The sequence below is a fragment of the Strix uralensis genome, chromosome 2, assembly GCF_047716275.1.
Source record: "Strix uralensis isolate ZFMK-TIS-50842 chromosome 2, bStrUra1, whole genome shotgun sequence".
Taxonomy (NCBI): Eukaryota; Metazoa; Chordata; class Aves; order Strigiformes; family Strigidae; genus Strix; species Strix uralensis.
The window spans coordinates 14,882,380-14,900,829 of record NC_133973.1 but is presented as its reverse complement, the minus strand read 5'-3'; the positions used below and the strand labels follow the sequence as shown (position 1 = coordinate 14,900,829).

At 46.6% G+C, this 18,450-nt stretch overlaps 1 protein-coding gene across 7 annotated transcripts in view; it reads right to left on the bottom strand.

Moving 5' to 3' along the window:
* The window catches only part of PHLDB2 (pleckstrin homology like domain family B member 2), a 123,853-nt gene that overhangs the window by 52,334 nt on the left and 53,069 nt on the right, over nucleotides 1–18,450 (bottom strand). For all 7 annotated transcript variants that reach the window (XM_074856631.1, XM_074856669.1, XM_074856658.1 and 4 more), the window contains exons 2-3: nucleotides 7,693–7,802; nucleotides 2,979–4,327 (exon numbers count right to left, since the gene is read on the bottom strand). In XM_074856631.1, coding sequence (XP_074712732.1) covers nucleotides 2,979–4,327; nucleotides 7,693–7,741 — 1,398 coding nt within the window. In that variant the 5' untranslated portion in view covers nucleotides 7,742–7,802. The remainder of the gene's footprint in view (nucleotides 1–2,978; nucleotides 4,328–7,692; nucleotides 7,803–18,450) is intronic.

The window sequence follows — 18,450 nt, the reverse complement described above, 5'->3', positions numbered from 1 at the left end:
TTTTTTTTCTCTGTTTATTTCTTTGGGCAATGACAGCAGATCATTTGATTTCATATGAAGGTCGTAGCAGCAGCTCAAAATGCAAACTTCCCAAGGAGTCTCTGTCACTCAAAAAGCAAACTAAGCACAAATAAAACTCATAGAATAATTTATATGGAAAAGAAAAACACAAAAGTAAATAGAAGAGAGCAAGGGCAGATACTAGGTCAGATTACAACATGTACATAGATTTTACTTAAAAAAAAATAATAATCCAGAAGTGAATACACCACCTCAAAAACTGCTCTGTGCCAGAAGGATAGCTGGTGCAAACAAAGATGCTCTCCCCTTTGTATCTGGGCTTATGTTTCTAATTAGGTTCTCTGAGTAGTCCTACATTTTTCCTCTGCCTACCTTGCCCTGAAAACACACTATGGAAGAGTCTGACACTTGTGCATAGAGGGACTATCTTTCCCCTCCCATTTACCTACCAGCTACTCAATCTGAACTTTTACTCAGCACTGAAAACCCAAAGCACAGTTTTGTTACAGTTTGGGTGCTTGTTTAGTTGGGTTTTTCCCCCCCGCTCCGCAAAAGAGAGAGACCTGAGCAGACCTGGATCTCTAACCTTTGGCCATCTCGTGGTACACAGGGTCAGACAAACCTGCTCTTTGGAAGCTCAGGCTGGATATATAAAGATCCTGTTTGGATAGGCCCATGACTAGATCCACACAGAAGGTCAAAAATAAAACAGAACAGGACAGGCTCTAATATTCAAACAGCTGATGTGCAGGTTTTATTTTTTTTTTAATACTTTCCTTCTTCTCAGAGATCTAAAAACCTATTTGTGGTTTTTAGACTCTCAAACCATTAGAAGGAGGCACTCTCCTGATATTCAACTCTTCCACCGGGTAGCTCTTACAAGGGGAAAAAAAATATTGAGCAGGATCCTGCACAGAAGATTAACTCAAGCAGGAGGAAGTTCCTTCATATTCAAATTATATGCACACATAAAACATAATCTTTTTTCAAAAACTTTAACATGCATGGAAAAACAGTAGACAAATTATTTTTTTAAAGAATCAGGATGTGAAGGATGTATTGGCCATCAAGAAAAAAAATGGGGGGTCAGGGGAGGGAGGGAAGTAGTTATTACATACAAATATAAAACTAGAACAATTTTTAGCATTACTGAATACTGAAACAACCTATCTTCTATCCCTCACCACAAAGAAAACCTAACTGTTCTCTCTGAAATATAAATATGCTCTGCTACGTTGACTTTTATGACTGATTATCTCAGGTTTTACAGCATGACTGTCTGGAAAACCCTCTGATAAGCAGCAAACACCACTTTGCACGCACAAAACACCAGGGCTAAGGAGAAGGGAGGAGATTTCTCAAAGGAGTGGAGGAACAGCAGGGAGAAGGCAGCAAGAACAGAGAGAAGGAACCCCCCAGCATTTCTGCTGATGCTTCCCAGTTCCGCATGGCCCTCCTCACCCTGGGGAGCCTGCTCCTTGCTCCCGAGAAGCCACAGCTTCAAGGGGAACCAGCAGAGGTTTGGGGGGCAAAGGGAGCAAGGTAGGGCAGGGGTGGTCTCCCAGAGGGGAGAGGGGCAGTGCCTGCTGCCTCCTCACGCTCACGACTCGACTCTACAGCCCTGGCTTTAAGCAGGCAAAGATGAGCATTTTCACACCTTACAAACTCACAGCATCTTAGACTACAGTGCTGAGCAGGTTAGGGATGAAAAGGCAGGCTCCTGCCCTCATTAACACATTTGTCACCAACTTGTGCCAAGGACATAGGTGAGACGGGAGGGAGACTATCGGAACAGGTTACAATCCTTCAGCTGAACCTGCTCGCGGGTGTAGCTCAAAATGGGAGCGGTGGCCCTGCGCCGGCCACCCCTGCGCCCGCATCCCACCGCGCCCGCATCCCACCGCGCCCGCATCCCACCTCCCCACGGCTTTTCACCCGGCCTGCCCAAGAAGGTGAACTCCCCTGCAGGCTGTCTGTGTGCAAACTAGACAGGTTTAAAAGTATCCTATCCCCATTTTGCTCAAATCCATAAAGATCTGAATTAAAGCAAATGTAAAGTTAATGTCTCAGATCTAAGACTCAGTAATACAAACTGGCCCATCTAAATGACCTTGGTTTCCACGTGGATGATAAGATCAGTACAATACGAATACACGTTAATAGGGTCAGAGACTCTTGCAGCCGCTCTCAAAACTTTTTTCAAAGAAATACGAAGCATCCTCTCAGGGTCAGTTTCAGTAAGAAACTCAATCATCTTTGTGTGTTCTGAAAACCTTTTTTTTTCCCCCTACACAAAAGTTGTTTCAATAACAGACAAGTTCTATTTTACTACCAGGTTTAATCTGAAGCAGTATGCATTGCTTTATGTTCACTAGAGACAAAGAGAGAAACTGTCCCCCTCTGCCACTCTCCATTTTGGGAGGGGGAGAAGCAAGAAGGCCTGTATTTTCATGAAAATACTCAGAAGGAAAAACCACAACCAAGCAGAGCAGGCTCTGACAATGGATGTTGAACCCACACCGATGTCTACCTGACTCCACAGCACACATGGCTGAGCAGCTTATAGTGGAGTCTCTTTTTTTTTTTACCCACTTACCACAAAACAGTGCCATCATCTAAACCAAAAAGTGCTGGATCCCTGCAGTGTAATTCATGGGTTTTACGTACGTAGACATTTTAACAGAGCCCACAGGATGACTGAATGCATTTACGTGGGTTTCAACATTTTTTTTAAGATGGCTGAATGGTACTGTCTATCCAAGCTGTTACAGCAGCACACTATTTAAGCATTAGCTTCATGGACTGCGATAATAAAAAAGGCATCTGAAGCAGGCAACATCTGAATTTCAAAACACGGCAGCTTATGCTTTGCTGTACCCTCCTGATGGCTAGACCTGGGATGGACATTTTGCAAATGCTAACTGCTACGAAAAACTCAGAGGACGAGAAAAAATTACCAGCCGTTCCATCTCCTGCTCCCGAAGCCGCTCTTCCCTCTGCCTCCTGTGATAGTCCATGAGGTCTTCTCTTCCTGAAATGGAGCTAATGCTGTTCTTCCGCTCTCGCATGGACGTTTGCAGTGAGTTTGGTGTCTGTCTGTAACTTTCCAGATCTGGATCGTCAAGTTCCACAGAACTGGTGGAAAGGTTTCTTCGGACAGAGAATGACCTGTCAAAATCCACTGGGGAGAAAGAACTACTGGGACTTGTCCCTGAGAGTCCAAGTCTATCGAAATCATCAGAAAGATATGGGGAAGAAGGTGCTAAAAGCATTTTTTTAGCAATTCGAGGGCTTGCAGGAACACTAAGAGTTGAACTGACGTAGGGATTATTCCCAGAGACAGAGTTTGCATGTGATGAAACCCCTGAGCTGCAAGAAGAAAAATTCAGGTAATTATCAGCATCGAAAGCATTCTGAGGTAGATCTTTTTCTCCAAGTTTTTTCCTTTTCGTATTACCCAGAGAGCTTCTGGGGGGCAAACTTAATGGCACCAGCTGGCTTTCTGTTGATTTATAAAGTCTGGGTAGGGAACGACTGTACATTCCCATATGACTTAGAGATCCACCAGAGTATTTCCTAGGCCGTGAACCCAGACTCTCCATCATCACATCCTTGTGCTTAACTGGTTTTATGTGAAGGGCCAGGCTGTCTTCAATATTCATCCTCCTGCCTTGCTTTGGGCTAGAAGGCATGCTGGCCGCCCCTGAATTGCTAGCAGGTGAAAGCATCAGCTCATTCCCAGAGCTTCCATTCCACATAGTCATAAGAGAGCCCGAGATCTTCTTCGTCTCCAGCATTCCTGGGAAGTAGACATTGTCGTACGATTTGTTTTTCTGACTGTACTTTGAGTAGTAAAACTTATCTATGTGTCCAAGGGATCTTTCATTTTCTCTGCCAGCATGAATATCAAAGTCTGTCCTTCCTAAACTGTACCCGCTGAGGGATGGAGACGTGCCCGAAACAGAACCCAAATGCTTTACAGACATGCTTTTATCTGGAAGATATGGGCTTTCACAGGGGAACTGCTTGCCTCCTTGAATTTTGGTAATAGAGTGTGTATTTTTAACACTGGAGGAAGAATTAGGTTTAACTGGCATAGGTTGTGAAAGGGTTAAATACGAGCCAGCATAGTCCCCGTTTGTTTTAAATTTGAGACTTGATGAATATTTCTTCGGGTTGAGGTTTTCCATAATATCCTGGAGACCATTTTCAAGGGAATTCGCCACAGAACCCTTTCCCAAACTAGCATTTTGTAATTCCATCTGGGTTTGTGTGTGGCTGTACTCTGCCATAATCTTACTGGAATCTGTAAGGAAGAGAAAACAAGAAAAGAAACTCTTTAGCAAGTAAGTAGCCTCTTGCATGTGCAAGTCTGCACATTAGCTTGAAAAGAACACTTTTTGTAAGAATTACTGTGCTTGTAATAAATGTGTCTCAGATCGTTAAGCAAAGGAGGGGATGCACAACCTTCCCATCTCTGTTTTTGCAAAAGATAGAGACTGAAAAAAGAAGGGGTAAAGCGACATCATCAAATTTGCACTACAAATCAGCCACACAGTTGGAAGGAGGGCAGACTCTTTCTTTGGTGTCCTATCCATTGCAGGAGCCTGTGGCTCAGCCCTTATAATCCTGAGCCTCCTAAAATGGCCATGAAGTAAGGAAGCATTACTGTCCTGATGGTTTACAGCTGAGGAGCTGAGGTGCTGGAAGTCGATGTGAAGCAGACAGCAGAGTGAAGAACTGAACGCAGGTCTCCCAGGGCTCAGGGTACAGTACATAAGATGCTGCTCTGGACCACCTCTTCTTTTAACCTGTGCAGCTAGTGCATCCAAGCCCCAATACACTAATGAGCTCAACTCAAAGCTCAGTAGGAGTTTGTCACCTTTCTGCTTACTCTGTGGATTGTTGTACAAAGCTTCACGGAAAAGTACAAAACCAAGGCCCATTTTTCAAGGTGTTTCTGCTCAGTGCTCTTAAAATACAAAGCTGTACCTACATCTGCAAAAAGCACTTCAGTTAAAAGACAGCCTTAAGGAAGTACAAGGCTAGGCTCCATGACTCTGTTCAAAAAAACAACAAAAACACATGACCGCTAAAAAAACTGGCTGAGGTTTAAGGTTCCAGGTCCTAACACTTGTTCAGAATTATAATTTATATTCTGGAAGAGGACATCAACCAAAAAAGCCTTTGCTGTGGTGCATGTTATTGTTCAACAATGTGTCAAGCTCCAGCCTACAGTTCTGAGTCTCACTTTGCTGAAAGCAAAGACAGGAATTCAGCTCCTGACAGTGTCAGTCACTGCAGGAGATAAACAGGATCCCCAGCAGGCTTGAACTTAGACCTCAGCTGATGTAGAAATGGCACCATTAACATTTACAGCAGCTCCTTGGATGTGCTAGGCTGTGCTTTGAACTAATAAAGCACACTCTGGTGTCAGCTCCTGCAGTGCCAGTGAGTGTTGCTTCTGAGAATAATGGTCAAATCTGGGATTTACTCTTGGCTCAGTCACATTTCACCTGTGACTTCAGCTATCTCATGAGAAACCTAATCTCAGTTTGTCACTCGGCAGGAAAACCTAACATCCAAACGTGTAAAGTGCCTTTAAAATCCCTGGAGGCAATACTTTAATCCTCTTCCACTTCAGACAATTATACCACCCTAGACACAAAACTTGGATTCCCACCCACTACCAAAGCTGATATGATCCAGTTTCATTGAGGATCACAAGGTTCAGGCATCTAGCAGAAGGTGGCAATGCATTCTTTAAGCCGGTCCTTGTTTCTGGGACTTTCCTGGCTAACAAGGCAAAAAGCTCTGGAATTCATTACTGTCCAGGTCATCATTCAGTAGACCTCTGTTGCACAGGCTTCCTCTACTCACACTGTCTTAAGTCTAAGTGTGTAACAACACATTCTCCACAATTCTTAAGGAACAAACCCATAAGTTTAAGAACAAAGGTAACCATCACTAATAATGTAATTAAATAGGCGGCAGATAGAAGGAGTCAGCATTACAGGGAGGGGGAAACAAAAACAAACAAAAGAAATCAAGCACCTGCTTGAGCATAGTGGACCTGGCTCAGCATGTATTAATTACAAGCTCTGGTAGTGGCCAAAAACTTTAAGTTGCAGCTTCAAAACCAAGCCTCAGGTTTAATACTACACAGAATTTAATATCTTCATGCTGACTGCGGTTTTATTCGCTGTAATTTTAACACGTTTGTTATGATACAATTACCTAGGTTGCCTTTGAACAAGTTCACAGAGCTCTCCATCAGACCATCACTGCGGTGAACAGTGAAACTGCAATTTCTTATAATTTGACATTTTACTTTTTTAGCTATTTTCACAACTTCTGATCAACACAATGATGAAGTTCCAGTGAACAAAAGAAGGAACGTGACCTGTGTTCAACAGAACTCTTGTCAGGACAAGACAAAATCATCTGGAAAAGATCAAGCATTCATCACATTAGTAGTGGTGTTATAAGGACGAAGAACAAGATGTAAAAGCTATTTAAGAGCACAGATATAAAGCAGAATGTATATGCCTTGTATACTTTGCCTTCCATTGTGGAACGGAACCCAATTTCCATCCTTGTCTCTCTTTCTCCTTCCCTCTTCCAAATCTCCCTTAAAATTGAAAGCTACTCTCATATCAAAATTGTACCGTCCAAATCATAACTCGAACACAGCTGAAGTTCAAATGTCTTTGCATAAATTCCACTGGCTCCTATATAAATAGCTTAGCAGACACATTAACGGGACATTAATAATTGTTTATTACTCCCTTGCAACACCAGTAGAGCACATTTAATCCTACAAAGACTGGATGCTTTTGCCAAAAAACAAGTTAGCACATGGAAACTTTCAGGCCTGTTCACCACAGCGATGAAGGGTTCATTGTACTTGAAATCCAAACGAATACAGTAAGAAAAGGTCACGATACCTTCGTGTAGCCACTCCGATTCAACTTTTCTCTACTACATTTTATGCCAGTTCTTCTGCGTTTTTGGTTCCAGCACCACAGTGCCCGCAACCATATGGTTAAATCCCAACTGGAGGACAGCACATGTTTAGCTGAACCCTAGCTGCTTCCCACAAACCAGATCTTGTTTGTTTTGTTTATTTTTAGGGTAATGTTTGGGATGAGACTTCATGAATATGCCAGGATGCTTTACACATCCTGGCTGACACTGCCTTCACATGCAGCTATAGGGACTGGGGCCGGGAGCTCTGGCACACGGCGTGCCCCAAACTCATCCTGCATCCAGGCCAGACCCAGCTTTCACTCGGTAACCTTCAGCATGCAGCACAAGGCTCCTCTGTTTAGCAAAGTATTTGCTGCCTGGAGCTATACAGAAGGAAATTCTTCCATTTTTTTTGATTTTCCTTTTTGTCCCCTCATTCCTTTTCTTCCTTTCCCGAGCTGTTCAGCTGGGGTTCACTGATACCTATTCCAGCCAGGCACTAAACTGATGGGGGAGGGTTGGCTGTCTGCAGTGTGTTCAGCTGTGGCCTTATTTTGGGTGGTAAATGGAGTTAGACATGGAATAAGAACAGAGTGCTGATCTCATCCATGTGTCAGGAGAATTAAAGGACCAAAACCGATAACAAGTTCTGAAAGATCTCAGTACATTTACAAACAAACTTCATTTTTATTAATTGATTACCTGATCCAACATTCTGAAAGGACGAGAGGTTACTTCTGTTTGGCATCATATTCGTCTTCTACAGGATGGTTAATACAACACTAATTTGAGTGAACCAGATAAATTTTGACCTGTAAATAAAGTTACAAAAGAAAAAAAATGTGTGTTAAGAAGTGTATTCTGAGAACATTTTTCAAGTGTATAATATAGACCAAAATTGGCTTTTCTTATGGTAAAATTTCCAGAGACCACTCAAAAAGAAATATGTTAAAAGATATTTGGAAAGGGCACTCCATGTTTAATGTAGAGACTGTGGAAAAAGCTGTCTACAGTTGTTTTATCAGTTTAAAAGTCCATTTAAATTGATTTGATAATCAGGTATTACCTATGATCCTGACTCTGTGCAGGCAGTTACTAGTCACAGCCCCTGAGTTTTGTCTGTGATTCTGTAGCTTCCCTAATAAATCATTAACAAGGTTGGACTTCTCTGCTGAAGGTTTTATTTTTGAAAGCACATAGCCCAATTTCAGCCCACGCAACACCAGCATCCTGCAATCACAAAGAAACCTATGCAAAAACAGGTATGAGATCCAAAACACAGAAAATGTTTTGGCATGCAATGATTTCTGAGGTTCCAAAGAAACCAGACTAGGAATGTAAAGAGATTCTTTAAAGTCTATATTTAAAAAAATACAAAAAAAAATGATATGGCTACAAGAGAGACTTGGCTTAAAAGAAATACCAATATTAAATCCCAGCCACTAAAGACTAAAATTAAATCTAAATCCAAACAGAAGATCTCTAGTGAGTTGCTCTATTAAAAGATTTTTTTTTTTTCTATACACACATCTGTTTTTTAAAAAGTCGACAAAAAGGCTTTAAAAAAAAAATTGCATCAAGTGACAAAATTAATGGTGACCATCTGTAGGTCCTCTGGGCTTTAACTCTGGACAAGCAAATAGAAACGCGGCAGAAAAAAAACAAGTGAAGAATAGAGACAGATGTCTGGGGCTGTCTAGAGACAGCCACCTATTTAATTAACCGCAGTCATCACTGTCACAACAGTTCAGGTCCCCACTGCACAGACCTTTCATGCCATGCTTTTTCACATTATTCTCCTGGGAGGATAGCCCTGCGAGAAGGGAGCTGGCTGCTAATCCCTGAAGAGGGAGGCTCCTTCACCACGACCTCTGGCTTCTCCATCACCTGCTCCCCGCCCCAAGGTGCTCTCCCATGGGGGGCCAGGGTCTGTCCTCCCCTCTGCTCCCCCAGGAATCCCCCTGCACTGGTCTCCCTTCACAGTGCTTTTTCTTTCTCTGCAGAGGTAATTTCTCACTCTTAAGGGGAGAGTTTCCACCACATGGGGCACCTCTCCCCCGCTACAGCAAGAGGTGAGCTTCAACCCTGACAGCCTCCTCCAAGAACACACAGTCTACTGCTCTCCAAGGAGCCAGGGTGAGGAAGGAGACCCTTGGAACACCATACCTCCTGGGGAGACTCACCCACCACCTCTGCCCTCTCCAGCACCACCGGACTGAAGCCCTCCAGAGCAAATGGTGGGAAACAGCTTGGTCAGCACATCGCTTTTCAACCCAAGTTTCATGCTCAACAGGTTATTTTGTTGACATGAAACATTTACCGTCCTTTTCACTCCACTGGGTCCTCCACCTGATGGAGAGACTCCTTCCCCAATTCTTTCCAGCTTGACTCGCACCCTCCAAACACGAAACCTGCGTAGCATCCCCAGCACCTTCCTTGCCAGCAGTGAGGCCAGGGGGCTGCCTGCGGACCCCCCGGCAGGGCTGCGGCTGACAGGCAGTTGACGCCAGCAAGAGTTAACAGTGGTTCTCCCTTGTAGAACTGGCTCTCTGCCTCTGGCCTGCCTACAAAACGTGAAGGACTGGGACAGAAATCCCGTTAAAATGGCCGCAACGTTGCTATCTTGGCATATCGTTTCTGTAATCTCTATTAAAAATACTGCACTTCAAGTCCAAAGCTCCCCAGAAAAGAAACAAAAATTAACTTTTTAGGACACGTTCAACTTGACACAGAAAACTTGTGACTCTCACCGTTTCACACTGTTCTATAACAAAAGTGTATCATTGAACAGAAAATTAAAATATGGACAACTCGGAATTAAAAGACAGAAGAAAGGGTTGCTTTAAAAGAAAGAAAAATGTATAACTGCATTTTCTGTGCTGCTTTATGGCTAAAATCATCAGTAAGATCACCAAAAAAACCCATCCTTTCTATCTCATAAGATGATGGCTACCACTTAATCAATGTGACAAACGTTAAGGAGAGAAGAGCTGAGAGAGAAGGCTTTCTATGTAATTGAAAATTCAATCTTCAGTTTGGTGAATACCTGAGTTTGCTAATAGCCGAAAGGAAAAATGTCTTTTTTAAGGTTAAATATTTATATGGTTTCAATTCAAGTTTGAGAACTCATTACACATCTCTCTTCTTAGAGGATGAGAGATCAGAGAAGTCGTCACCTAGCAATAATTGGATGGGAGGCGGGGGGGAGAGCTTTCTAAAACTCCCCACAGTGAGCATAAACAAGAAACAATTAATGAATTAATGAGCTAAGCAAATGAACAGCTGAAAATCCTCAGTTTGTCTGCTCTCATGAAATCATATTCTTTCAGATGAGGGTTATGCTGGGCCTCATCCAACAACCAGTGAGGCTGAGTCTCGTTACAGAGCACGTGCCGTGCTCTGCCTTGGCTGGAATGATTTCATCTGGGATTTATAAAGTCATCTGAAGTGAATGTATACAGCATTACCAATCATGTTTCATCTCTACAGTGCCCAGGCCAAATTAAGTTTTGTTTCACTAACGACCAGAAGAAACAGTGATTCACGACTCAAACAGGCGGCGAGTCAAACAAAGGATTCCAGTTTTAAGATACTGTAACTCAGGGTGGCTTTACACTAAAAACTCCTTTCCCTTGGCATAGCAGCCTACAACCGCTGCTCAACCAAGCTGGAGGTACAGCTCCACCCAGCATTTAGTCCACAGATTTAGGGAGACGTTTTCTCAGCACATAGTTTCTCGCCCCTTCCTTCTGTTGGGGCTGATACCCACCTCCCTTTAGCAGAGCCTGCTAAGGCACCCACTTTGCTCTTACATTACCAACCAAGTGGGCTGCAGGGCCTCAGGCATTGCTAAAGTGCTCCTCTGACTGAAAATAAACAGCCCATTTTAAACAAAGCTCTCAAATTTGGTCATCTTTCCTTTAAGGTTTTTCCACTCTTCATTGTTTCTTCATTTTCAGTTTCTTGCGACGGTTCCTGGCAGCTCCCATCCCCTCTCCTGTCTCTGACACTTCCCTTCAAAAACTCCTCCAGCAGTGTACAGCCACCCACAGAAAACATGAAACCCCAAGTGATGGAGGGTGAGGACAAAAACCCGTTGTTGTCACCATCCACACAATATCATTAGTTTAATTTGCTCTGAAACAAGAAGGTCTTCAAATGATTAGGGTCTGTTTCAACTGTTCCAATAAAACACGCACAGTTTTGGAAACAAGAAAGCCTCTTAAATTTTAACATGCTGAACAAAATTTGGTGAATGAGTGCTGATGGCTTCGGTGCCCGGAGATTTAACCTTTCGATGGTATTGCACATCTACATGCATAAATGGACTGCGCCATTACCAAGCCGATTTACCTTTTTCCTGCATAATCTGAAGACAAAGCACTTGCTCCTGACTAAATCAAGCCTGTTACTTTCACCAATTTACTTTGCTTACTTACAAACAAGCCTTGATAGGCTCAAACTGATGGGAAAGTAAAACTCATCGGGATCTATAGTTTACCTCCAAAAACACTTAAGCGTAAATCCAACTTTTCTTAACCCCTTAAAGCCTACTTTCACAGAAAGGCACCTGCATAATTTGGTGGAGATTCTGTACCCATAAACTAGTGAATGGACACACCTTTAAGAGAGAGCACAGCCATCCTGCCAAAAACTGGGCAACTCAGCAAGGCTGTTATCTAAAGGTCGCCTTGAACATCCTTCTTCATTTCCTCCTCCTCCTCCTCCGCAACACAATATACTAGACTCTAAGCTACAGCTAATTTCCTGCCAGCATAGCCCTGAAATCTGCTCAGTCCCTGGCTTTTCATGATATAGGTCCTGCAATACATTAATCCCCATAGTGCAAGTGAGCACAACGTCTGGTTACAGGTATAGGGTGGGTTAGTTCCCAAAGCTCACAGTGTGGCACCTTCTCCAACACTAAATAAATTAAAAATCAAGTATCTGTGAATCAGATTTGACCAAGTCACTCCCTCGTAATCCTGCAGGTTTCCGATGTGGAAAAGGGAGTGGCGGAGGAAGTTGCTTTTATGGCTTATCTCTTCCTCTGAGAAATTATCGTGTTGGATATTGGAGAAGGAGCAGAAAAAGGGCAATGCAACAACAACAGAAAACACCCTAAATAACTTTACTCCCCTCATAAACCACATCTATTTTACTGGAATAATTACCCTAACTACTCCAAACCTTGCACCCAAATAGGGCATTTTTAATTATTCTGTCCTATTGTATAAGCATGATTCTCTCCTACTTGATAAGGACTGATGTTGTAGGCATTGTCAAATCAATTGCTCTTTTCAGTAGATGGATGTAATCATTTTAATCAGGTCATGACAACTGACAATTTTAAATGCGCATCAAAAATGAAAATATTAATTACCATGTAAATTCTATAGTTCGGTGACTACAAGTTGAGATTTAAATAACTGACATAAGAGACACCGACTGTTGAGTGTGTCCAAATAAAAATGACAGTGAAAACATTGAAGCTTTATAACTTTTTGTGCCGTAATAGCTACCTGAAATTGAAACTATTGAAGTACACACTTCAATGAATCTAATCTCATTCCTATGCATTTGGTAGGACAAGAGATTAGACCACCTACTCAAACCACATTATTTTAGTAGACGTCACTGTCTCCTCCTTATTTTGCAGTCACACAAACCACTGTTTCATCTGGACTAGTTCACTGAGATAAGTTGAGGTGAGAAGGAGAGTTAATTCTTTTCTGCCCAAACAAAAGCCACGGACAGGTAGAGGCGTATTAGAAGAGATTTCTGTTAAAACAATTAACTCCCTTCTTCATGTAGAAAAACAGGGCTGGCAGGGGGACAAACCAACCCCAAGTCATACTCCTCTTTTCTATCTTGGTACCTTTCTGGTAGTTAAGCTTAAGAGTCAGTTATCTGACACAGTGACTGATTCATCTCATGCCAGTAACAATGAGCTCCCTGGTATTATTCTGACACTATTTCATTAACTCCTTTCCTACCGAAAATTTGAGTGTGCTCAGAAGATCTGCAAATCGAGACTAAAAAAATTCACACAGATGTGGCAAATAGAAAGCTCTGCTGGTGACTGGTGGACTGTGATTGCTTGTATCTCATTGTGCAGACTTACAAAACCCAAAACAAACAAGATAGCTGGTGTAGAAATAAATGTACATAAATATTCTAGACCAATATAATTCTTACTCCTGAAGCCCAGCAAATACAGACTTTCTCCATCTAAAATTTCAGGAAGAACACTGAGTGAAAAACAATTATAAATCCAAATTCATACTGTACAGGAGCTAAATTCTCACTGTACAAGAGCAGAAAGACCCTAAAGAAAAGTTTCTCCTTTCCCACCCTACCTGACATGATAAACTTGCCTCTAGGATGCCCCTAACAAATTCAATGAGAGCTTGCCATACACAGCAGGCAGGTAAGTCCCAGAAAATCTAAGCAGCTAGAAAAACTAATCAGAACGGCTTCAAAGATCATCTACTCCCTTTTTCTTTTTTTTTTCTCCTTCTTTTTGGCCTTCTTGGACGTCCTTACCATTTTTTTCCCCCATCTACTGCATTTTCCCACTCTCTCAGGCAATCTTTGCCCATGATCTGCTTTCCTCTGTGCTGATTTCTTTCACTGCCACTTTGTGCCTGTCACTTCCTTTCGTTAATCAGTTCCCTCCAGTGCCCACTTATTCTGACAGTTTCTGTCTCTCTCATTTCATTCGTCCATTCCTCTTCGTCTCCTTCCAGAGATGCTTGCCCCATATTTCCAAACGTCCCCTCTGGGTCTTTAACGCTGCTTCATTTTCCAGCACTCTCAGGGCAGCGAGCATGCCCCCAGACTAAATGCTTCTCATCACACTTGCTTGGCAAACCACATCATGACAGTGACAGCTCAAGTGGCATCCGCCGTAGCTGTTGTGCTACTAAGCCATGGGTCTGCCTGCACAAATACAGGGCAGCATTTATCTGCAAGTCCCAGCACTGTGTTCCCTCAAGCGAGGAATACAGGTACTATACCTGCAGTTACACCACTTAACATAATTAAGGAAGTTAAGTAAAATGGTTCACTTAAAAACTGATCCCACCTGCATGAGATTTGAGTAAGAAAAAAACAAGCCTGGTCACATTTATGGAGTTCACACCTATATCACAGTTTCTGGAGGAACTTCTACAGGAGAGAAAACTCCCCTTGGATTTCTGTGGCATCTTGGATGTGCCCCACCCGTCTAAAACAAAACCTAAATGAACAGCATCTGCTCTGAACAACCGAAACAGGGCATCATCTTACAGCTGTTTAGTTAATTCAATGGGAAGCACTGTTTGCTATACTGGCAGTTACTACAGATCAGAATTAACTGTTTGTTTGAACAAATGAAAACAGAGAGAATACACACCACGTGCAGTGAACGCAGCATGAAATCCTTGATAAACAATCACCACCACTTCCCCCCACCCACTTTCATTATTTCAGCTTTTCTCTGGATCTTCAAGTGGAAAGGATAAATAAGATGTTCCCATCCAAATCCCTTCACAGCCCTTCTGATCCAACTCCAGCCTCAAGGTGGACCTGCAGTCTTTACCACACCCATCCTCTCCTTCCTATCTAAAAACAAAATACCCCAAATTTTTCCTGACAGATTGTGTTCCTTCCCAACAATGGTCAACTGGTCTCTCTGCATACTTTCAAGAAGCTGGTTGCTAACTGTATCTGATAAGCATAAACAGTAACTGATATGGAAAAAATGGAAAAAATGACTACTCTTCCTGTCCTGGTGGCTGCCAAACAGTTCCATTCCCTCACTAAAGACACGGACACACAAAAGAGTCAATTTAGCATTTGTCAAAATGGAAAGGAAATAAATTTCTGGCGTGGAAAAGGAACCGTGTAAAATGAACAAAAATGGTACTACTGGCTCTGGAAATGATACGGTGTTACTATTTGACTGCCCTAAGAGCATCTCCTTCTCCGTTACCCTCTTAGTTCAGCCTACCCCTCCCCTTGCCAGCAAAGGTAGACGCTCTTCCATCTTCTGACTGCTTCACCTCCTTGCTCTCCTACATCGCTTCCTTCTGTGGTGGGAAAGCAAGACCACCCTCATCCTCTGCGATTCCATTTGGCACTCCCGTGCCTTACCCCCGCCGCCCTCTCTTCCTTTCCCCATGTTAACACCTTATCTTTGGGGACCTTATCCGGGAGAATACAGAGAAAGGAAAAATTGAGAAGTTTCACCAAATGTGGGAACTTGCAAAACCGCCTCTCTCGCCCCCCTCTTCCCCCAAAACAGGGGGAATGTGGGGCACAAAGATGAAACATGCACCATGTTCTGACGGGCACCACGTCCAGGAGGCTGCCCCGGGGCGGCCGGCGCGGAGGATCGCGCACACACCGCGCCAGGGTGCGCAGAGAGGACACCTCGCCGAGATGGGCATCGGGGGAAGGGGAACTGCCGACAAAAGCCATGTGTTTAAGATCACACAAGCACTCCGTGGCAGGAGCAGAAAGCCCCCTCTCCCGAGCCTTTATGTAAGCACAGCCAGTCTATTTACACTTCGGCACGGGGGGAAATTCCTGCGGCAGCTCTGGGGCAGGAGGAGAAGGAGCGGGGACCGCTGGCTCCCAGCCCGTCCCTCCCCGAGGAGGCTCCGCTCCCCACGCGGGTCCCGCCACCGAGCCGGCGGCTGCGGGCACCCCGGCTGGTACACCCGGGGGTGCGTCACGAGCTCTGAATCTGCCGGGGGAGACCGAGCCCAAACCCCTTGCTTTCCGCCAGCCGAGCGGCCGCAATGCCGGATCCCTGCTGCTGGACTCGGCGATGCCGGGGCGGCGTCCATCGCCCGCTCAGCCCCGGGAGAAACCCATCTCCGCCGGGCACGGCAGCCTCCGCACAGCCGCGGGAGGCTTTAAAAGCCACCAGCCTAACAAAGACGCGCGGACAAAGAGCCCTGTCCCACGTCTTCCCCTCCACCAGGTAGATTAGTGACGATGGAAACCCGAGCCGAGCCCCGCGGTTCCTCCCTCGGCTCCTCGGCCCACGGACGCGCGGGGACGGCGCCCCCGCCGCCGGCCGGGGCAGAGGCTTTGTTCGCCGGCGGGGACGCGGCAGCGCCCGCCAGCACCGGGGGAAACACCCCGGACAAAGAGGGAGAGGCGACCGGCGCCGAGAGGGACGCGGGGGAGCCCCGTCCCCTTTAGCTGCGGGGTCTCTGCCGAGCCGGGCGGCGGCGAGAGGGGGGCTGGGGGAGGGCGCCGGGGAGCGGGGCGGGGGGGGTTGGCACAAACTCCCCTAAAAGTCTCCAAGAACCGGGGACAGCTGCGAGCAGCCGAGCCGGCGTCAGCCCGGGCTCTGCGCGCCCGGCAGGGACCCCCCTCCCCATCCCCGCAGGGCTGCGCCGCCGCGCCCCGGGAGCGCGACACCCACCCCGCGGGACGGCGCTTCCCCCGGCCCCGCACTCACCGCCGCCGCCGCCGCCTCCTCCGCCTCCTCCCGCCGCCGCTGCCCCCCGCGCATCCCGCCCGCCCGCCGCCGCCAGCGCCGCCGCCGCCGGGAGCCGCCCCCCGCGCGCCCGCCAGCGCCGCCCCGCGCAGGGGCGCGCCCACCCCCCCGGCGGGGCTGGGGCGCGGGGCACCCCCGCGGGCGGAATGGTTCGCTCCCCCAGGCCGGGGTCGCGGGAGCGGGGCGGCCGAAGGGCAGCGGGAACCGGGGGGGGGGGGGGGAGCGAACACGGGGAAACGCGCGCAGAGGTACCCACAGAGCGGGGCGGGGGCGGCGGGGCCGCCCCGGGGAGCAGCCGGCGGAGGGGCCGCCGCGGGCGCTGCAGCAGCATCAGGGTGATGGGGAGGCGATCTCCTGCCCGCGGGAGCAGCTGAGCAAACAGCGCGGCTCTGGGAGGGCGCCCGCCCGGTTTTCCTGGCCTGGGGCTGGGGGTGCCGTTTACCTGCGCCCGCCTTCCTCCTCTTCCTCGTCGTCCTCCCCGGGGGAGCCGTGTGGAAGGCGGGGGGGAGGCGGGGGGGGGTTGCCCTCCGCCTTTCGCCCTCCCAGCCCCGGAGGGAGCCCGGCTGCCTCCGTGCCCTAATGGGGCGGCTCTGGCGCCCGCCCCAGCCCGGGGGTCACACCCTGCTGCCGCCTGCCAGAAGCCTTCCTGAAATTTAGTCTTACCTGGAAAAAATACGCGTGTGCACGTATGCATGTATACACACAGATATATCTGTATATATCTGTATATATTTGTATATCTGTGTGTATACACACACAGGGCCCCCCGAAGACCCCCGTCCAGCCCCCGTGCATCAGCGAAGGATGCACACAGGTGGCAGCTGCCACCACCAGCGTTTCCCTGTCCCAAAGCGGGGAGTGGGACGGTGACCCCAGCCAGGCCTTGCTGGCAGGGCTTTCAGACCAAAGCAACCGTCCGAACCAACACCGGCTCAGCCAGGCGTGTCTCGCCTGCCCCGTGTTCGGCGAGGGGCTGGGGGTGCTGATCCGGACCCCATCAGAGGTCAGGGACAGAGGCAGTGAGGCTAACCGCTGGGTTGCAGCTGTTACCTGGGAAAACAAAAATGACAAAGAGCCTCTGGGGAGGTGTCATCCCACCCCCGGGATCAGAGGGTGCTGGCAGCCCAGGGTGTGTAACGAAGCTTCGCTTTCGGCGCACACGTATGGTGTCAGCTTGGTAAGGAAAACTCCGGCGATGAGAGATGGGAGCCAGCCTGCAGGACTGTGCTCAGGGCAGCCAGCCAGAGTAGCCCTATGTAGCGATCTTGTTTCGTGCTGTGTGGCCTCGTCACTCTACTTTTCGCCGCTTGTTTCCCAAAGAGGAAATTCGGGGATCTCGGCGTGTCCCTGCTGCGCAGGGATCCTGCAGGACGAGTCGAAGCTCACGCTCTGCAGGTGTAAACCGCTACCGCCATCGCCGACTGTGCCCACCCGCCGTGGGGAAACGGGCTGCGTTCGGATCCGGTTCCTGCCCTGCGTATTCCAGGGGATATTTTACTTGGCTAAAACCGTTACTTTACCACAATATAAACTTTGTAATTACTCATTAAAATCTGGAATCTGTATAGTAACACCCACAGTACCAGGCAATATTAAAAAAAAAATAGAAATGGCCTTGGCTGTCCTGTCTACTGTAGTTTACATAGAAAAAGACAAACTTTTGAGACTAATTAATAGGCCAGAACCTAGATGAGCTCTTGTTCTGCGATGCTTCCACAAATGTCCGAATGCTTCATGTACTGCTAGTGTTGAACCTGGCTCTTCTGTTTTGTTCACTGAACAAGCAAGATGGAGTACACGCAGTTAAAAAATAAAGGCATTTACATGTAATGAATGCAGAGCTAAGGACATGCTCACAGCTGGAAGAGGCAAGGATGACTTTCAACCCTGCCACAGCCAGAGTCAAAAGCAGTCAGCCTTCCCTTTATCTCACGTGATCTTCCTTTTCCTTTTAAGTGGGAAAA